This window comes from Perca fluviatilis, chromosome 7 (genome assembly GCF_010015445.1).
Source record: "Perca fluviatilis chromosome 7, GENO_Pfluv_1.0, whole genome shotgun sequence".
Classification (NCBI taxonomy): Eukaryota; Metazoa; Chordata; class Actinopteri; order Perciformes; family Percidae; genus Perca; species Perca fluviatilis.
In genome coordinates, this window is record NC_053118.1 from 26,634,941 (window position 1) to 26,656,043 (window position 21,103).

Consider the following 21,103-nt stretch of genomic DNA (forward strand, 5'->3'; position numbering starts at 1 on the left):
CATTGGTGTAGTATCTGGTCTTCACCAGATATGTCCACAATGTTAGGAAATCTCCTGGCAGCGTCCAGCACCATCTTGTTTCTTTCTGATTTTCCCTGTATCTAGACAGGACAATTTAAACAATGGAAATTAATACCTCAACCCCTTTTTTCTGTCCATGCAGATTTTCTGATCAGCTCCATCTCTTTCCTGCTCTGCACCATTTCCTTATTTTTCTGTGAGGGAAATCACTATATGTCCATGGGAAATTACCATGCAAGGTCAACACAGCGTCCAAAGGAAATGAAAAAGAATAAGGTCAGAAAAGTTATCATATGCTATAGCCACAGAGTGCTAGCATATGACCATCCCTTTACTTTTCTGACCTTATTCACTTTCATTTCCTTTATATTCTTTGGACACTGTGCTGACCCTACATAGTGGTTTCCCTAACAGTGTAGCACTTTGCTTGCTCTTCTTTTCTTTACACTCTTCCACACAGCTAATTGTTCACATCTCCCACATCCTCTGACTCTTCTAGTGTAGCAACATGTCACTCCTGGCAGGCAGCAGACTCATCTGAGAGGAGCTCTGTCTTATTATGGCCTCACCCTGTAAAATACTCATGAACGAAAAGTCTCCCAAGCTCGGTTCACTTTTTGTATTTCATGTGTTTGTTTTTCATGAGAGAAACACATGTTGTCCCATCGATGTGTTCTAACATTGTTAGCATAGCCTAGAAAAAAAGAACTCCCATCATCACTCGGCTAGTTTGGTCTAGTCAAAATGGCGAGCCTCACATAGGGGTCGAGTGTGATTACCAGTCACATTTTCATCATTTCTGGGGAGTTTATTATCTACCTTGTGAGCTATCCTGACAAACATGTTCACAAACATAGCTCTGCGAGCTGTTCTGAAAACGTCAGTTGGTGTTTTGCGAGAAAGCGGAACTCTGTGCTCTGCTCTGTCAGTGAAACCCTGGACATGCAGCTCGGCTTTACTAGCACCGAGAGTCAGCTGTGGTAAGTGTAAACGACAGGAAAAACCTAAAGGAGCTGACTAGATGTGTTTAGAAGATCGCTGGCTAATGCATTTAATTAAACTTGGCTGTTTACACTGCCCGTCTATTAAAAACAGTTACCTAACTAGAGCATCGTGAGTTAGTAACGTTAGCATGCTAACACCAACAGAAGTGGGCACTAGGGCTGCACAATTAATTTAATCGAAATCCAAGTATGGACTAGTGCAATGTCCAAATCGCAGGTGTGGCGCAATATTTGTCAAAGGCGAAATATGTATCAAAAAACTAAGATCTGTCGCAAAAATTACACGTTTTCTAATTTGAATGTTTTTCAGTGAAAATGAGAATAATGATACAAAAATGATCATTCCCTCCATTATCGTGAATCACATCGCAATATCAACCAAATAATCGCAGTTAGATATTTTCCTCATGTCTTGCAGCACTAGTGGGAACAACTGACAAAAATCTGCAGTTGTGGAAAACGTTTAATAATGAATTTCATTTGGGAACATTAATTATTGTGGATATGTGGATTTCTATCCCAGAATGTCAATTGTTAGTCTTTACCTATGTACTTGTAACGTTAGACAACAACAACAAACAGCCAATGCTTTTAACACAACAGATCAGAATAATTAAAGTCCATTAGTGTTTTACACGCTAGCTTAATTCAATTCAATTTATTTATAGTATCAATTCATAACAAGAGTTATCTCAAGACACTTTCTAGATAGAGTAGGTCTAGACCACACTCTATAATTTACAAAGACCCAACAATTCCAGTAATTCCCCCAAGAGCAAGTATTCAGTGAGACAGTGGCGAGGAAAAACTCCCTCTCAGGAAGAAACTGCGGATAGACCCAGGCTCTTGGTAGGCGGTGTCTGACGGTGCCGGTTGGGGGTGAGATCAACAGTGGCAATAATAGTCACGATAAAGATAATGGATCAGTGACTAGAAATAGTAGTTGTAGTAGTTCATGGCATAGCAGGGCACTGCACGGCGTCACAGGACGTAGCAAGGTAAAGCAGGGCGTCACAGGATGTAGCAGAGCACTGCAGGGCGTAGTTGGATGCAGCAGGAGGTAGCAGGGCACTGTAGAGCGTAGCAGGTATAGCAGGGCGTGCAGCAAGACCACGGCGACAGGCTGCAACCATGATTTAGGGGCCACCCTAATCCAAGGAAACATATGGACTCCGGGGAATAAGCTCCCCAGAGCTAGGTTAGTAACAAGCATTTCTGGAACATGGAAGCACACGGATGGAAAGAGAGAGGAGAGAGAAGCTCAGTGTGTCAAAGGAAGTCCCCCGGCAGTCTAAAACAATAACTAATTAAGAGAGACAGGGTAAGGAGAGGAGCCTGGTCGGCCTAGAACTCTCCCCTGCCAGTTTGGGCTGTACTGGCCTGCCTCCCTTTACTTTGATTATATCATTGATTATATGGTATATGACGACTCTGAAGAGAAGCAGAGAAGAGAAGGGGTGCCTTGTCTGAAGCTATACACCCTCCCCCGCTGGCCTAGGCGAACGCTGCAACTCCTCACTCCCTAACTATAAGCTTTATCGAAGAGGAGAGTTTTAAGTTTACTCATAAATGTGGTGACGGTGTCTGCCCCCTGGACCCAGACTGGGAGCTGGTTCCACAGGAGAGCAGCCTCATAGCTAAAGGCTCTGGCTCCAATTCTACTTTTAGAGACTCTAGGAACCACAAGTAACTCTGCATTCTGGGAGCGCAGTGCTCTAGTGGGGCAATAAGGTGCTAAGAGCTCTTCAAGATATGATGGTGCTTGACCATTTAGCGCTTTGTAGGTCAGGAGAAGGATTTTAAATTCAATCCTGGATTTTACAAGAAGCCAATGCAGAGCAGCTAATACAGGAGAAATGTGATCTTTTTTCTTAGTTCTTGTCAGAACAAGAGCTGCAGCATTCTGGATCAGCCGGACAGTCTTAAGGGTTTTATTTGAACATCCTGATAGTAAGGAATTACAATAGTCCAGCCTGGAAGTAACGAATGCATGGACTAGTTTTTCAGCATCATTTTGAGATAGGATGCTCCAAATTTTGGCAATGTTACGAAGGTGAAAAAAGGTTGTTCTTGAGGTTTGTATTAAGTGGGCGTTAAAGGATATATCCTGATCAAAAATAACTCTTTCTGACTGTAGTTTCTGACTGATTTCTGACTGTAGTGCTGGAGGCCAGGGTAATACCATCCAGAGTAGCTATGTCTTTAGATAATGAGGTTCGGAGGTGTTTAGTGCCCAGCACAATCAGTTCAGTTTTGTCTGAGTTTAACATCAGAAAACTGTAGTTCATCCATGCTTTTATATCTTTGATGCATGCTTGGAGTTTAGTTAACTGACTGGTTTCTTTGATAGGTATAATTGGGTGTCATCCGCATAACAATGAAAGTTAATTGAATGTTTCCTAATAATATTGCCTAGGGGAAGCATATACAAGGTGAATAGAATTGGTCCAAGCACTGAGCCTTGTGGAACGCCGTGGCTAATACATGATTGGAGTACTTATAGTCTACTTTAATTTATATCGGTGAGGGTAGGTAGACGGTAGAAGTATTAGAAATACCTCTACGCAGCATGCAAAGGCAAGGCAGCTTCTTTTGTATAGCAAATTTCATCAACAAGGCAATTCAAAGTGCTTTACACAATGCAAAATAAAGATATTCTAGAGGAATTAGATCAGTAACAAGGGAAGTGGATTCACTAAAGCTAACTGTCAGAATAACTAGCTTTCAAATGAGTTAGTTCTGAGATCAGGGGGTCCTCAGAGTTACTGCAGGGGGGGCCACCAAATTATTGTTTGACATTTAGGGGCCGGGCACCTAGATTTGTCCCGCTTAGATTTGCAGATATTCTTCTTCTTTTTATTCTTCTTCCTACCATGAAATCTGCCTTCCAATGCATGGATATTCACCAAACTTTGCACATAGGTCCAGTGCTATGGTTAACATCCTCAACTGGCTTTGTGGGTTTATAGTTCTGATGGTGGCGCTACAGCAGCAATAACTAACAAAAGTGTTTAAATATGTAAGGACATATGCGGTTTTAAATAGGTCGACAAATAATCTTAACCCAATAGTGTTTATGTGTATGGATGTCTGTTTAATCTGATGCGCCATCTTGCTTCATCATGATCATATCGACCAGCTCTATTTTCATTTCCCCTTTATTCTTATTAGAATGTGATAGCTCGTTTTCACACTGTTGCATCCTAATTTCGGCTCGCTGACAGTCACAGACGTACCACACCTTGATTAACGGGCCCGCCGAGCAACAAGTTGGCATCTTCAACTTGATGACATAGTTTTTAATCCAACATCATAATTCATTTGGTTGGGTATACGATTGCTAGTCTAAGAAAAAACATTAGCAGTACTGTCTGACAGAAATGAAATCACTGACAGTGTCATACTAAATAAAAAGTAGCTTGAAAGAAAAGTAGCGAATCATTTTCCTTGCAACTTTAAATGTTTACCGCCAAGAAAACTTGTTGTAAATTGTTCTAATGTGCTAAGAGCACTGCAGTGCACATTCATGTTAGTTGTACATGTGGCTGGATTTCTGTAGGGATGAAGCACTGGTGTTTTAGGAAATGACATAATTTGGTGTTTTAATGAAACTGATATGGAAAACCGCTTTCCTCTTACCATCTGATATGTGCATAGTTGTGTTTTATCTTGTCATGTTGCACCAATTATCTCGGTTGCGCTCTTCAAATCATGCATCTTTAACTTGTGGATCAGTTGTGTCATCAACCCTGCAACTTTACTCTCACAGAACACAAACGGAATAGAAATGCTTTACATGCAGCAATGGAGACAGAATCCCTTTTCATGTTAAGTGGCATGCTGCAAATAAAAAAAAAAAAATAAAAAAAAAATATGAAGGTGTGGTAGGTGGACAATCTACAAAAGGCCAGTTATAGCTTGGAATATAGGCCTCTGTGGTCTAGGTCCAGTAAATGACCTATGTATTTGCCTATATTTCTTGGCTATTATACTGTATATCAACAGACTCATCGGACCTAATAAAAAGATGTCAGTCAGCATCATTACAGAGTCACCACTTTTTTTTAAATGCTCATATTATGCTTTTTGGCTTTTCCCCTTTCCTTTATTGTTATATATCTTTGTTGTGCATGTTATAGGTTTACAAAGTGAAAAAGCCCAAAGTGCACCCCATCTCCAACAGAAAACACTGTTCACAAACTGCTCCAAACAGCTCTATTGTAGTCCAGCCTTTACTTCCGTGACGAACGTGCGTCACTTTGTAACACACGTTAGAATGCTCGCCTAGCTGCTAGCGTGGCACGCCCTCAATCTCTGCTTCTGACTGGCTTGTTGTCCTTACCTAGCTACTGTGCCTGTGTGACTCCCAACAAAGATGGAACAGAAGTGCGATGCCTCACTCTGTAGCTAAAACGGAGAGCTCAACACACAGGGTGAAAAGAGGAGCCGTAGCAATGTGCAGTTCAACAAAAATATGGTGTTTTTTGAAAATTAAACCATGTAAACCTATTCTGATATAACCTCTAAATACAATTATGAACCTGAAAATGAGCATAATGAGCACTTTAACAACATGTAAAAGAAATTGAGCATTGATGCTATCTTTGGTTGTATATAAATATAAAGCTTGTTGTAAAATGGTTAAAGCCTATGATCAGACCATGTTACTGTTTTGAGATGATCAGCTTCCAGCTTTTGTGCTCTATATTACGTGTCTATGTGCATACGAGATTTCTTTGTAGAATTCTTGACATACAAACCTGCTTTGTGAAGGTCACAACATGCGTTCTTGTTAAAACTGTCACAGTCGTGATTCACTTCTGTAGTAACTTTAGTATTCTGTGAAGTTTCCAGTCAGCATTGACTGGCAACCACTGATTCTTTTCTGAGCCTTTTGAGTTTGTTGTGTGTCTGGCATACGTCATGTTTTCCTTTTGTCTTGCATCATTGGACCACAAGTTTTGTTAGTGATTCACCTGTTAGACTGCTTCTGAGCTCAAATTAGCTATCCATTTGTCTAGGTTGTTTACTTTTGGTGTTTTCATTATTCTCTCTCTCTCTCTCTCTCTCTCTCTCTCTCTCTCTCTCTCTCTCTCTCAGTTGCAGGTAGCTTTGCTGTCCCACCACCAGTGAGACATTATGCCCGGGCTGCAAAGAAAAAAAAGACCGGTATGAAGCTTTAACATTTATGAGGCTTTAACATTTTGAAATGCTCGCTTTTCATCCAAACACTTTTCTTCTTCCAGGCCCTGAGAGCCAGCTCAGTGATCTTCCTCCAACAATGCTGAAGATGGACTACACTGCTGTGCCCCTCGCTCAAACGTGAACATACATTTATACCGTAACTTGCATTAAAATTAGTACAAATAAAATTTATATTCACAGTTCATTATAAATCTGCATTCATATATTTATTATGGTTATATTTCTTCTAACACTAGTTAATTTTCTGTCAATAGGACTGATGATCTTGTCAAAAGACTTCTGTCATTGGAGTTGGCCAGTCATGTGAGTGCTCATGTCTCCCGACAGATCGCCTCGTCATGTTTTACTCTGCTTTCTTGTTTGATGATAATGATTATGTTTCTTGAAAAGTACACCGACATGCCACTTTCAGAAAGTAGAGTCATAAACGGGTAGTTTAATAATCTGTGTTCATGTCTTCAGAGGGAAAAGCTACAGCTGAAAAAAGAACAGCTGATTGCTAAGGTCCAGAAGGATGAGAATGACCGCAGCTCAGTGGGAGTCCAGGGTGAGTCGTGTCTCTTCAATGTTGTACATAGCATTTTCACTGAAAGGCTAACATAAGCCGCTTTCCGACCAAGTAGTTACAGGAACGTAGTTATAGGAAAAGTCCACTTCTAAGCAGATCTACTAACTACTCTCCCCCAAAACCGTTTTTTCCATTTGCATTCGCACTGGCCAAGTGGCCATAGGGACTAAAGGAGGGGTAATGGAGTGATGCAAGCACGGCAACGGTCTTTATAGCGTTAAAATCAGAAAACAAATACACCAAAAAAAGTATGGACTAAATGTAATGTATATAGCATATTTGTCATAATTTAAACAAGTCTCCCGAAGAGAAACGGGTATCTCTCTCTCTGCCGTGTGTGTGTGTGTGTGTGTGTGTGTGTGTGTGTGTGTGTGTGTGTGTGTGTGTGTGTGTGTGTGTGTGTGTGTGTGTGTGTGTGTGTGTGTGTGTGTGTGTGTGTGTGTGTGTGTGTGTGTGTGTGTGTGTGTGTGTGTGTGCGCACGCGTGCGCACGCTTGTGGAGTTTAACTCCGAAAAGACAGTTAACCACAGTTTCCCGTTAATCTTATGATGGACATGTGTTGTGATATTTAAACAAACGAACCATCGACGGCGAAATAAAAGCCTCATATTTACGAGACCGGTCGGCAAGACCTCCAGCTTAGCGGGGTCTCTGAGCGTGAATGTCCGAGCGACGAGCTAGCGGCCGGGGCAGGCGCCTGCTGGCTGTCGCCTCACTTCATTGTGCTTCTCAACTCCAAAAACTTTGAAGCAAATTGTCAATTCGGCATAACTTTTCGCAAGAAGGCCTATATTCAAAATCTAAACGGCTCATTTCTCGCCTAAAACGTTGTCAGAAGTGACTTTAGTGATGAATAAGATGGCAAATTTTTTTTAAATTGTCCGTTGTTGGTCCGTCTGTACCGGAAACCCGACCCTTGTTGACCTAGGTTCCTATGCTGAAAAGGGAACAGAGAAAAGGCACTGCCCTGAAGTAGGAGCTCAAAGAGTTACAGGAACCAGAGGCCAGAGGAACTTAAAAATCCCCATATTGGTCCAGTTGGAGCAGGAGGAAAAAAGCATTCTACGAATTTTATGTTCTAGGAACTGCAAAAAACCCTCCGGTCGGAAAGCGGCTTTAGTATATTGCGTATTTTAACTGTACGCTGATTTCAGTCCCCCTTTTTAATGTCTTTTTCCTCAGTGGCTATTTTGACTGCAAGAATCCGAAACTATCAGGAGCACTTGCAAAAACATCACAAGGTGAGTGAATGAGTAGAATCAGCATCATTTTAGCATCCTTTTTCTCTCTCGCAAGCTAAACAGGAAGGCTTGTCTTAGATGACGTCATCATCATAGGTCACTTGACTTGCACCACTAGAACTTTTTGTATTAATACGTCTCTCCACATTTCCTCTCTGCCTTCCTCTGGTGTGTGACATGCGTGTGCTACAGGATATCCTGTGTACTCCCCCACATTAAATATATAAATAACATACCTAGCACGGTCATGGTTGGAAATTTCCACGTTACATCTTACTTTAAACTTTGCCGTTGAAATTGACACAAGATGGGAATAGAGGTTGTAACCATTGAACTGCTTCTCAGTTGCATTTGTAATTAAGTATCTCCCCATAAGCTGATGAGTGTATAAACTGAGCTTCAGTTGTTGTCCCCTTTTTGAATCCCATCTACTCCAACCCCATTCTTTTGTGTTATTTCATTCCAGGACAAAGCTAACAAGAGGCGGATGCTCATGGCCATCGACCGAAGGAAAAAGCTTTTGAAAAACCTGAGGTTGGTTAGCTACGATACCTTTGAGAAAGTGTGCGAGCAGCTAGGCATCACGTACACCTTCCCTCCAGAGTACTACAGACGGGCCACTCGCCGCTGGCTGGCCAAGAAGGCCTTCTGCATTAAGGTAGCAAACAATTGACCTCATTATTCTGTTAATATCTGTGTTTTGTTTTTTTCATTTGCAGTGTATAATAATGGTATCAAATGGAGATTAATATCTAGACCTTACACCCTTAACTTTAATTCCACACAAGTGAAACCAAAGTGCATATTGTGTCTGAGAGTGTCACTCAAGCTTTCTGTAGGTGTGATGTGTACACCCATCTAACTGACTGACATGTTGAAGGTGTTATTTTGTACCCCCACTGACACTTGGGCATGTGTGTCTCTTCGCAGGTCTTCAAGGAAGTCCAGAAGCAGAGAGCAGAGCAGAGGCTGAAGATGAAGCCAAGTTTAGCCTCTACAGACACAGAGGCAGCCAAGACAAGAGCTGTTTAGACCCAATAAAAGACAATATTCTGTATATTACAACAATTGATTCTAAATGCTTGTCTTAACCAACATCTTTCATTTTTCACCTTCAAAAACGTGGCATTTGGTTAAATAGCTCCACTTTTCATGTGTTACCATTATACAATGTTATTTGCTTTTGCCTTTATGGTGATGTCGAAGTTAATGGAAATAAAATGTCCCAAAAAGGTGTCTTCAAATGTATACGTCTTCTATAATGGAAATGTATTTGTACTGAAATATATGACTCTCAATTAGATGTATTTTTCATACTAGATTTATCTGCACAAAACAAGTTAGGCGACCACTGATATGAAACCGGAAAAATTCTATTTTCCTGTATTTTCCACTATAGCCTGCAGGTCACAGAAAACTACTGCTGCGTTGCTCTCTATGGGTTGAACATGTCTACTTTGTTGCACCTCTGGCCATGCACTTCAGAACTAACATTTTTCCACAAGTGACTACAACAAATGATGCGTAATGGTAAAATAATAAGCAATCACAATATCAGTACTCTTAACAGTTTCAGTACTTGTTTGACATTTTTCAGCAGGATTTGTGCAGAATATTTGACTTCACGTTATGCCAACACCTTTAGTGTCTTTAAGAGCATCTGGTGACATTACAATATGATTCACCTTACACTGATGGGCTTTAGGTCAGGTGTTTGCTGAGAAAAAGTAGTCTTAATACATGAGCTAAGAAAAATAACATGACCACCTGTACAATATGATAAAGCCACTACAAAATTTCTGCAATAAATAAGACATTTGAGAAGCTGAAAATGTCACATTTTTTGTTTACTGCCAAAGAGGTGTTGATTAAACTGGTAATATTTGGGGGCTGTATAGGTCAAGATGCTACTTTATTTGGCAGCATGTCTCATATTTTGTCCAAATACCCAAATGATCTTACTGTAATGTGATCCAATACAATCATCAAACAATGCCCCAAGGAATTAAACACTTAGTCATGGTTCACAATATACTGATAACAAAAAAATGAATTTCAGAGACATCAGCATCATTACTTTATGACTGCTTTGTAAGTATATCAAATGTTTCCATGAATAGTGTATATCAAGTTATTTCACTCCTTAGTTGTGAAATTCTAACAAATGCATCCCTGTGTGCATATACCAGTGACATCCATATGAACATTTTGATTCCCTCAGGGGTTTTAGTCAATAAGAAAGCAAGTTTTTGCAGCTGCGTGTAACATTGTACTGGTTCAAATCTTGAAAAAAACCATGCCTTCTTTTTGCAAACTGCAGTGGTGACATAGTATATGTTGGTTGGTTAAAACCTCAAGTTAACAGGGACATGATGCATTTGTGGGTGTTAGATGAAAGCATGTTCTAAACAGTTCCGACAACTGCGTGCATTCTCTATACTTAGATCTAATGTGAGATTGGAGACCATTTAATTTGAAGGCTTCACTTCCTAACATACGTGTTCCAGTGATCTGTAGCTCTTTGTGATTATACCCGATATCAGCCTCAAAGCAAAGCAGCAGTTCTCATTAATAGTCTGATTTTGTCAGTCAATAACCACAGATCTTTGTCATTTTCAGAAACAGCAGTTTGTTGGCCAACTAGCATTTCACAACTCAAGCTCGTCACAGCTTCCTGTGTGGTGCACAGTTTCTCAGTTTGATCAGGAGGAGTGCACGCTTAACAGACTCTTCTGGTAAGTGAAATCTTCTTTTCCTCTCACAGTAGATTAACTTTATATTTTATTTTTATATTTTATTTATTTTATATCATATGTTGTTCTTTACTTACTCTTTTTGACATGTTCGTTTATACTTCAGGTTGAGTTACAGCATATTTTAGCAATTTTTCAAGTCAAGTCTTATAAATTTGAAACTCTAAAACAAAAATATTTTCTGAACAACATAGCTGAGTTTTTTTTTACAAACTGACTAAGTTAAGGATTTTTTTATAAATATTTTTAAGTGTATTTCACGAAAGCTTTGCACAAAATCACAAAAGCTAAGTGTCTTGTTCTGTGTTAAGGAAGAAATCTGTGAAACGTTAACATTACATGAATGGTGATGAGCTGTAGAGTATGAATAACACATGAATTCTGTCTTAGAGTTATTCTCTAATGGAAAGCACTTGAATACATTTACCTAGACCTCTAAATTATTCTATGAAAAGTCAAACTATGACATTTTATACTCTTTGAATTGCATCACATGTTAGTACATATGTACAAATGTGAAAACAATTGTGGCACATGGAAAGATTGATGTAGGTCATTTCTCCTACAGCTTTTCCACCTGCAACAAACTGCACATTTGCTCCATTCCAGTGCTAACAGCTGAATGTGTTCTTAACTAGGCAGCTAAATCAAAAAAAAAAAAAAAAACCCCCAAACCAAAAAAACCCAGTGGTCACCCATCAACCAGGTGCAGGCGGCTATGGGACAAATGTCCAAACAGGAGAGTGGAGCACGGGCCTGTGCTCCTGCTGCAGTGACTTGTTTGTCTGTGAGTACCATTCAAGATGCTTCGATTTTATAATTCAATATATAATTTTGTCCGTAGAGGCACATTTTCATGCTTTTTATCTTACAAATATTGACAATGAAATACACTTCTATTGTGCAGGTGCTCTTGGTTGCTGCTGTCCACTTGCATTGAGCTGCTACACAGCAAATAAGTATGGAGAAAACTGCTGTTTGGGTTGTGTGCCAGGAGGTTCAACAGCTATTAGGACTCACATGAGACTGACTTATGGTATTCAGGTAAGTTACAAATATAATTATTGTATATTCCAGATTCGCTGAAAGACCCATGCTGGTGTTTTAGGTGGTTCCGTAAATCTTACACAGGCAGAGATTGACCGCTTTTTAACAACCTGGCTCTTATGAAAGAACGATTTCACAAACATGAAATCTTGGGTGTTCCCTGCAATTGAGAAACCTGAACTGCGGTACATTCCCTCATAGAGGGTTGGTGTTCCCTGTTGTGATTTTGTTGCAATCTTTTTAACCACAGGGAACCATAACAAATGATGCCTTGATGACCTTTTTCTGCGGATTGTGTGAGATGTGCAGGATGGCGCGAGAAATACGCATCAGAAATGGAGACATTTCATCTTAAGAAGGCATAAAGGATTCTGGTCCACAGTATTTTCTGTTTGTTGATGATGTCCAGCTATTGTGGAAGGAATTTGTTAATTCTTGTAGCAGGCCTAGCTTTCGTGCATGCAACAAAGAATGAGCAGCTTATTAATTATGCAATTCAGTGTATTACATGTTATATTTTACCTGTAACCTTGTATGTACCAGTCTAACTGTTTGACAGTGTTAGTACTATCTGCATTACTGTAAATAAACTGCATTTTTCACACTCACAACATGATTAATTACATTTAAGAATGAGCAGCTTATTAATTATGCAATTCAGTGTATTAAATGTTATATTTTACCAGTAACCTTATATGTACCAGTCTGTTTGACAGTGTTAGTACTATCTGCATTACTGTAAATAAACTGCATTTTTCACACTCACAACATGATTAATTACATTTAAGCATGAACCATTTTGTACAACATTGTCAATAAAAAAATAGATTGTTTAATGGTATTTCATATACCTTTTAATGTAGGAACTTATGATGTGATGATCCACATGGTGCTCTGACAAAACGTGTCTTGTGTGGGTTATTTTGGTGATATAAACCCTTTCTTAAACCAGTGGTTCCCTGTGGCTTGTAACCATGACTCCTTTAATATAATGTCTTTACTTGAGACACTCTATCACAAGTCTTAGTGTGGACATCAGTTGTGTGCATTTCAACCACAGAGTCATTTCCTTATTTGTCTTTACTTTAATTACTTTATAAGCTAGTCTAACATTGATCTAACATTGCCAGACCTATCAAGCAAAGTCAGAAGAAAATATATTAATTATTGTGTTTAACAGAAGAGTGTCTGACCTCTGGGTTGGAGCAACTTACACTAATAATACTGGTGCAGGGTTTATTTGGACATGATGTAAACACAATGGGTAAATTAATTGAGTTTGTACCTTTATGTTTTAATATTAAAGTCTAATTTGGAACAGTGGGATTTAATTGCATGTGCACTGGGGCAGGCTGAAATGAAAGTTTCGTTCGCGCCTGACTTCTCCCCTGTCTTGTACGTCATAACGCACAACGCGCTGATTGGCTGTTTGCTTCGTGGCCTGGCAACAAGAAGAGGCTTTACCAAACAGACAGACCCCCCACCAACGAGCAAGCATTCGAGCTAGCTACAATCGCTAGCTAGCTGCCTACGTTTTCTGGAGACATTCAACCGTCCAAATACCATCATGTCTTCAAGAACTCTGCCTCTGCTATTCATCAACCTCGGCGGAGAAATGCTGTACATCCTGGACCAGCGGCTTCGAGCTCAGAATATCCCTGCTGACAAAGCCAAGAAAGGTAGCTAGCTAGCTAGTTTAGCAGCTATCCAGATGACAACACAAATGTCACCCAGCAGTAACTGCGATAACTGCAGATGACTTTCAGTCGGTTTGTCCGTTTACTAGTTGGTGAATTTAGAATATGTTTCGGCGATTCATAGAATGTCACTACAAAGCCAAGTTAAGAGTTAACATTAATGACTCAACTGGTTGTCTTTTGTAAACTCGCATATTTTATTAAAATCATAATGGAGTTGATGTTGCATGGGACACTAATTAGAAGCCCAGAGCAAATCTCAATTTTTAGTTAATTCCCAATGCCCCATTGTCTGTAAATAATGAGAAACCGCTCTATCTGTTCAACTATATAGAATTGTATCATTCAAATGGAACGTTAGTATTCAACCATAGATATAAAACATCTGTTGTTGTTTTATATCTACAGTACAGGCCAAACGTTTGGACACACCTTCTCATTCAATGCGTTTTTTTATTTGTTTTCATGACTATTTACATTGTAGATTCTCACTGAAGGCATCAAAACTATGAATGAACACATATGGAATTATGTACTTAACAAAAAAGTGTGAAATAACTGAAAACATGTCTTATATTTTAGATTCCTCAAAGTAGCCACCCTTTGCTTTTTTATTAATAAGGGGAAAAAATTCCACTAATTAACCCTGACAAAGCACACCTGTGAAGTGAAAACCATTTCAGGTGACTACCTCATGAAGCTCATTGAGAGAACACCAAGGGTTTGCAGCGCTATCAAAAAAGCAAAGTGTGGCTACTTTGAGGAATCTAAAATATAAGACATGTTTTCAGTTATTTCACACTTTTTTGTTAAGTACATAATTCCATATGTGTTCATTCATAGTTTTGATGCCTTCAGTGAGAATCTACAATGTAAATAGTCAGGAAAATAAAGAAACACATTGAATGAGAAGGTGTGTCCAAAATTTTGGCCTGTACTGTATGTATACAACAACATTGGTCAAGCTTTGAGTCATTTGCCATTCAACAATCTGGTTTTCAGAACATAATTTCATTTATCTCCTTTTAAATCATAACGTTTCCACAATAGCTGGCTGGATAGAGGATGACAGAAGGAGAGGTATTATTACAGAGCTTCAGCATTATATATATATATATTTATATATATTATAGTGATTGTGATCACTTCTGCCAATTGCAACAGTAATTGATGGAAGTAATCACAGCAAATGAAAAATGTCCTACCTGGCAATTGCCCTGCTACCAAGTAAGACATATGCTGATGGCTTTCCACGCTGCTGCTTGATTAGTGCCGTTTGGATATAGGATGAAATGGTTTTGGCCAACATATAGTATAGACTGCTGCCTGCTTCTGAGCCTACAGTGTGGAAAGTATATTTGTCTAGCCTCTTATAACTATTTGGGGACTTTTCTGTTGTACTGTTTGCTTGACTAGTTATGAATGACATCATCACCACCATGTTCAACAAAAAGTTCCTAGAAGAGCTTTTCAAGCCACAGGAGCTTTACTCCAAAAAGGCCCTGCGGACTGTGTTCGACAGGCTGGCCCACGCCTCAATAATGAGACTCAATCAAGCTAGCATGGACAAGGTAAGTCTTCATGTATACAGATGTAGCCCTCCTGTACAGCTGTATACTGTGTTGTATAATGCACATGTTGAATTATTCTGTTGCTTTTCTCATCTATTTAGAATTTTCACTTCAGCACACAAGGCTTTTCCATACATTAATCACATTCTCTCATCAACTGCCCAGTGATGCCAGTTTGGGTTACAGCTTCCTCAGTATACAGACTACTAGATTAGTCAAGCCTGCTTCAGAGCCACATTAGATACATCTACACATCAATCAATGCATTGTAGCTGTATAACAAGTGTGTACATATTGGCTCATTTAGTTGACTTGCATCAGTAATTCTCAAGTATAGAGTGATTCATATCTCAAACACGGTATGTTGCTGTATGTGTCTCCCTCTGCTGTTTATTATACAACAATAGCAGTTGATTTTATTTTGCTTTGCATGTGTGTCCCTCTTCACAGCTCTATGACTTGATGACCATGGCTTTCAAGTACCAGGTGCTTCTCTGTCCTCGACCTAAGGACATCCTCCTCATCTCCTTTAACCACATGGATGCAATCAAAGACTTTGTGAAAGACACTCCCAGCATTCTCAGCCAAGTTAATGAAACGTACCAACAGCTCATAGAGGTATGGCATGTGTGACTACTCTCTACTCTCCTCACATTTGTTATGGAATAGCGACATTACACATGGCTTGTTGTATACATTAACATTTATTTTATCTACTTTCCTGATTCAAAGTGGTCAGTGATGGTAGCACACTATGCTGTGATAATTACAAACCATTTGGATTATCATCACATTCATTGAGCTACAATATGACGGCACACATTCTGTCAAGTGTCAGCAGCAACAGTTGTTTAACATTGCTTGTTTTTGTATGGTTAGGTTAAATGGGATAATGTTTAACATTAATAAAGGAAAAATGTATATACATTCCGTGTGTAGTTACGTTTTTCATAGTTTTTTTTCAAGTAATTTTACATTTTTATTTTTAGATGTATACAACCTTGTCTAGTGGGGAATTCCAGCTGATCAGACAAACTCTCCTTATCTTCTTCCAAGACATGCATATAAGAGTAAGTGCATTATGTTGGCAAATTAAATCATGGAGAGAGAATACACTCAATAATATTATGTTATCTTTTGTTTTGTGTTTTATTTTCCTCACAAGCCTTTTGCTATGTTTTCCTCTATGCCAGGTGTCTATTTTCCTCAAGGATAAAGTGCAGAACTCCAATGGGCGCTTTGTGCTTCCCACCAGTGGTCCTGTGCCTTATGGAACACAAGTCCCTGGCTTGATAAGGTACCACTGTATACAGCTGTTTTCACTCAGACCCAGACAATATTCACTTTAAAGAAGGATGGCTTCCACTAAAAAAGTGGCTTGGATATTAAAACATACCTTTTGGTCCTTTCAATGATCTTTTAATGTTTGCCTTTCATACGCTTGCTGATCTTACGCAGACACTGTAATCTTAAGTTAAGTAGGCCTATCTGTAGCTAATAGCATTACAGAGGTTTTGTTGAAGCATTTACATTCTAATTTTAGATGCTTTGTATGTTGAGCTTGGATCAAATTACTCAAGGATTGTATGTGCACAGTGAAACATTTAATACATTGAGGAAACAAGCTCACATGTAGAACATCTGAGCTTCAACGGTGTTAAAGTATTCAAAGCAACAGAGGTCTTAAGGGTTCCACTTAAGGGAACTTCTTTCATCACAGGAAAGAAATTCAAAAAGAAATTGCTGTGCATACAATAAATTATTGAAAGCATGTTTGTCCATAATATGTTGTGTTTTTGTATCTGGTTATTTCAGGATGTTTAGCTGTACTGGTGAAGAGGTGACCAGGCTGCAGTTCAATAATGGAGGAAACTATACCGCGGCTCTCCGGGAGGGATCTTTTGAGTTATTTAGAGACAGGGTCACCAAACTAGGCACAAACATGTAAGACACTGCAAAGTACAAAAGATATAACATGACTTGGTGGTACTGTATTTATGCAATGGCAGTGGATTGATGATGATTTTCTGTTATCCAGGTCATGAGATATTTAGAAGTACTAAGTCAAAGGTAACTGAACTTTATGGTGAAGTCTTGACGACGCTTCAGAGTCCCTGGTGTTTCAACTTATGTGGTTTGATGTCACATAATTTCATCACATTACTGTGTAAACAACCTAAAGAGGATTAAATGCCTGGGACTGCCCACAGTCAGTAAAAAGTATGAAGCCTATTGGATGAGTAGACACATCATCCTCCGCACTATGTTGCATTGAAGTGCTCATTCTCTCTTTTTCATCCAGGTACAGTGTAAGCCGCCCAGTGGAAACACACATGTCAGGAACGTCTAAAAATTCTGCTCAGCACACTAAGGTGAAATCGCTTAACCGTCAGCACTGGAAACATGAATGGTTTTATTAATGCATACAGTGTTTATGAATTTCATGCTCACAAGTTACATTTTTAAGACTGGTTCTGACATATTGTAACTCTTTACGGTGTTCGCAGTACATGACATGAGCAGGAATTTGGTGAAGTGACCCTGGTCCAGAACCATACTCTACTTCCGAGTGCATAATCATCAGTAGCAGGATCTTGCGAACAACCGGTTCAGCACGAATATACTGATGTAAACAAGCCATTTTGTGTCAACAGGTCAACACTGCTCCCAACCCTCTGGCCAAAGAGGAGCTAAATATGTTGTCCAAGTTAATGGGAGGGTTAGAAGTTCCGAAATCAGGAAATGCAGACAACGGCTTCCGAGTCAACCTCTTCAATACCGATGAGGAGGAAGAGTGAGTCCCCCTTTTTGTGTGTCTACTGGCAATGTGTAGTATGGCACTTGATCAAATGAAACCTCTACTTAAAATAAACTATTTAACTTGTTTTAATCGCTCAAAACTAACATTGTGACTTTTATTACAGAGAGGCATTAATATCAAGACCAGGTGACCTTTCATATGAAGTTATAAACATCCAAGCAACAAAGGTAAAGCCAGTCCAGTATTTGTTTAATGGAAATGTAAACTTTAAGGCACATTCAGTGACAAAAAGTCTGATCATACTGTCAGCTATCTGTCATCTACGGGCAAGTGCAGAGTACAAGACTGAAAATCTCAGAGTTGCTGTGCTTCTCAAAACACAAGACCTTTATTGTCCCTGAGTGTACTCATGTAGACGTGAGAGTGCAAAAACTACACAAGTGATCTCAGACAAGGTGCATTGATTTCAAGATTACTCCATTTTAAGAGATCTGTGACAGGAGCGGATAACGTGGTAGTCGCCAAACGCGCACAAAAAGTCACTCACCGGAAATTATGTTCGTTTTATATCCGGCTAGTAATGGAGCTTGATGGGGCCAGCTCATTAAGCTCCATCTCTTGTGTCCACTCAATCTGCCGAACGCCAGTCCCCAGATTCACCCTTCTTTGTAGCTATGATTTTGGTTTTGCTTTGGACTGTCTGCTTCCCTCTGATAGGACACTGCTCTCCTCCCATCTCAGACTCATCTTGAAGGTGCCCCAACTACAAGTGCATTTGTTTTTGGCTGTAATGAAATCAAAACTTGTTCAAAAACTGACATATCGTCTGGCACAGCTCACGACGTCGGCAGGAACTATCACAGAACCGCCCGACTCAAGGGCTTTTATCTCAAATCTAGGACGTTTGTCTAGGACAGGCAAATGGAGGAAAAATCTTGTAGTCTGTATGGGCCCAATCTGTCAGCTTACAACAAGTATGCTATCTTTTATTATGAACTTGGGGCCAAATGCTACTTATCTCAATGATAGGCTTTTACAGTCAATGATCAGAGATGTGAGGCTTTGCCAGTCTAACAGGATTTACTGTAATGGGGCGTAAGTCTTTGTGATGACCACTCTGGCACTGTGATTGGTGGATAACATTGTCTTTCAGGACCAGCAAGTCAATGCAGAGCTGGCGAAGATCATGGGGGAGTTCTCAGAGTCTGGAGAACAATCTCCCAGCTCCAGCAGTAAAGGAGACGACCTTCTGGCCATGATGGACGGGATTTTCATGTAGACCAGTCTTCTGTCTGTAGCTGCATATACACTGCAGCAACCTGACATGCAGTCAGAAAACCTTCTTTTGGGTGCTTTTAAAATGGAGATGTGAGCAGGTGTTTCAATTGGTTGTCAAATGACCAACTGCAAAGTTTCAGTGCATCAAAATATACAGTGGGCATACTGTATATTAGTGTATGTGGTAATAGCAAAACATCTGTGTACAATGTCATGATGCATTTTTTTTAAATCTGTCAGACTTCGCTGCTGTACAGAAAATACGCATTCCTTTAATTTTACACAATGTCATTTATCTTAAATGTTAATACATCTCTGTTGTAGTTGATTTGATTGTTTATAGTCCATAATTCCATGTTCCACAGTGCTCTATTTTGATGAACAAATTGTGATATCGTGGGGGAATTGCAGGAAACCCAAGTGCTCTTTCTAATGTGATTCAAATTCCCTCAAATCTTTATTTTGGTAAGAAATATATTTATCTTGCATCACACTGTACTACCTTTTAAACAGTATGAGAGCAACTTGTAAGACATTTTTCACTACCCTGTGATGTCTCTAGTGTTAAGCTATGGCCCAGAAATGTGCTCATTTATGAGTATGTTATTATTATGTATAGAGCAATGCAATAGAAGTAATGTCTAATATGTAAATATGTTCATTGCATACTTTATTTATTTAAATGTATAATTATCTGTGTATAGGAAGGTGCATATTGCTACAGTCGTTAAATTGTTGAATGCGATTTAGGATTTTTAATAAATAGATGGAAAAAAATGTATCATTGGCTTTGTTACTGATGCAATAGAGTATTAATAATGGTATGAACCTTGTAAAAGCTTGTTGTAGTTTCAAAGATGTACAGTAGGGGGAGGTGTCTGATCTTTTTTTAACATGTACTGTACGTGGTGTGTCCAAACTGATTACCACATGTTGCTACAGTGCATTTTAGTATGCAGTCACGCTGTCTTTAAAAAGAAAAATGTGATAAAAGTGTTTTTTTTCTTCATTAATTCACTTGCCTTAGGGTTCACTTAAATGTAAAACAACAAATGTGTGATTGGTTATCTTTATTTACATATTTAACTACCACACCAGAACCTTAAAAGCAATATGCTTGAATGTAATCCCCAATTAGACTCCTGTCCTCCAGCACAGGCCTACAATAAGAATTGCTATAGCAACAGTATCTGTACGCGAGATAGCTGTGTGCAGTCTGCCTGCAGACGGGCCAAAGTGAGACTGTGATAGTCTGCACTCCCCCAGCCAACCACACTCAGACGCACACAAACGAACATGGTGCATACCATGCAGGCAAAACATGCTGAGACATTTCTCTGAATTGATCTGGGGGTGGAGGATTCTGGTGAGGTCTTCCAAATTATCTTGGCAAAGGAGAGGCAAGAAACACTACAAGCCCTGAGGAAACAACCCTGCAAAACAAACAGAAATCATAGAGCTCATGCCAGTCATCCTGCAAGACTGTTCACTTGAGTCATCCAAACTCACTAGAAAACAACATTTCACAATAAAGATGTGCAAGATTGCTAATATATTTAATTACCAGGATAATTCTATTTTAGTGCCATATTCAAAAACAACATTACAGTCAACTGTGTGTCCCATTAGAGACAAAAAAAATGTACAAACAGGAAAATTATTTAAAGTCCAGGCAGCCTTAGTGCCAAGAGAGCCACTAAAACATATTTCTCTCACACACCTTGCATTTTGAGTTATGATTCAGTTTCCTCTTGAAAGACTGTGGGCAGGCCACTGTGAAGCCACAGGCTGACAAGTGTTTCATGTGGCCGGGGGCATATGCTCTGCTGAGTCAATGTAGGAAGACTAGCGCCAAACAAAAAAAGCTTCTGCCATTTAGGTTGCCCTCTCTTTCTATCACACCTGCCCACTGGTTTGAAACTGGTAGCTGTGGGTGGGGTTAAGGGGGGTGTAATCG

At 39.5% G+C, this 21,103-nt stretch overlaps 3 protein-coding genes across 5 annotated transcripts; all 3 read left to right on the plus strand.

The window, feature by feature from the left end:
- Window positions 1–736: 736 nt before the first annotated feature.
- mrps15 (mitochondrial ribosomal protein S15) lies at window positions 737–9,287 on the plus strand. The gene is made up of 8 exons (XM_039807000.1): window positions 737–1,001; window positions 6,126–6,194; window positions 6,272–6,347; window positions 6,485–6,533; window positions 6,693–6,777; window positions 7,981–8,039; window positions 8,506–8,697; window positions 8,970–9,287. The coding sequence occupies exons 1-8, from the start codon at window positions 863–865 to the stop codon at window positions 9,069–9,071; spliced, it is 771 nt and encodes a 256-aa protein (XP_039662934.1). The 5' UTR covers window positions 737–862; the 3' UTR covers window positions 9,072–9,287.
- A 2,039-nt stretch (window positions 9,288–11,326) lies between these two features.
- On the plus strand, window positions 11,327–12,675 carry LOC120562432 (cornifelin-like). The gene is made up of 4 exons (XM_039806146.1): window positions 11,327–11,340; window positions 11,431–11,579; window positions 11,700–11,836; window positions 12,090–12,675. The coding sequence occupies exons 1-4, from the start codon at window positions 11,327–11,329 to the stop codon at window positions 12,192–12,194; spliced, it is 405 nt and encodes a 134-aa protein (XP_039662080.1). The 3' UTR covers window positions 12,195–12,675.
- A 596-nt stretch (window positions 12,676–13,271) lies between these two features.
- Window positions 13,272–20,159, plus strand: oscp1b (organic solute carrier partner 1b). Of its 3 annotated transcripts, none has more exons than XM_039806861.1 (11): window positions 13,272–13,518; window positions 14,587–14,616; window positions 14,953–15,107; window positions 15,558–15,725; window positions 16,097–16,177; window positions 16,301–16,404; window positions 16,923–17,051; window positions 17,410–17,479; window positions 17,762–17,901; window positions 18,032–18,054; window positions 19,022–20,159. In XM_039806861.1, the coding sequence occupies exons 1-11, from the start codon at window positions 13,407–13,409 to the stop codon at window positions 19,102–19,104; spliced, it is 1,095 nt and encodes a 364-aa protein (XP_039662795.1). In that variant the 5' UTR covers window positions 13,272–13,406; the 3' UTR covers window positions 19,105–20,159. The 3 variants fall into 3 exon arrangements, with proteins under 3 accessions (XP_039662795.1, XP_039662793.1, XP_039662794.1); XM_039806859.1 differs by having other exon boundaries at window positions 13,273–13,518; window positions 18,032–18,095; XM_039806860.1 differs by lacking the exon at window positions 14,587–14,616 and having other exon boundaries at window positions 13,274–13,518; window positions 18,032–18,095.
- Window positions 20,160–21,103: the final 944 nt, after the last annotated feature.

Bases quoted from the DNA above. Each gene is read 5' to 3' on its own strand.
- oscp1b (XM_039806859.1), top strand. From the start codon at position 13,407: ATGTCTTCAAGAACTCTGCCTCTGCTATTCATCAACCTCGGCGGAGAA. The intron at 16,405-16,922 runs GTACCACTGTAT...TGGTTATTTCAG, and splicing joins CAAGTCCCTGGCTTGATAAG to GATGTTTAGCTGTACTGGTG. The intron at 18,096-19,021 runs GTAAAGCCAGTC...ATTGTCTTTCAG, and splicing joins TAAACATCCAAGCAACAAAG to GACCAGCAAGTCAATGCAGA.
- LOC120562432 (XM_039806146.1), top strand. The intron at 11,580-11,699 runs GTGAGTACCATT...TCTATTGTGCAG, and splicing joins CTGCAGTGACTTGTTTGTCT to GTGCTCTTGGTTGCTGCTGT. The intron at 11,837-12,089 runs GTAAGTTACAAA...TTTTAACCACAG, and splicing joins GACTGACTTATGGTATTCAG to GGAACCATAACAAATGATGC.
- mrps15 (XM_039807000.1), top strand. From the start codon at position 863: ATGTTCACAAACATAGCTCTGCGAGCTGTTCTGAAAACGTCAGTTGGT. The intron at 6,348-6,484 runs GTGAACATACAT...TTCTGTCAATAG, and splicing joins GCTGTGCCCCTCGCTCAAAC to GACTGATGATCTTGTCAAAA. The intron at 6,778-7,980 runs GTGAGTCGTGTC...CTTTTTCCTCAG, and splicing joins CAGCTCAGTGGGAGTCCAGG to TGGCTATTTTGACTGCAAGA.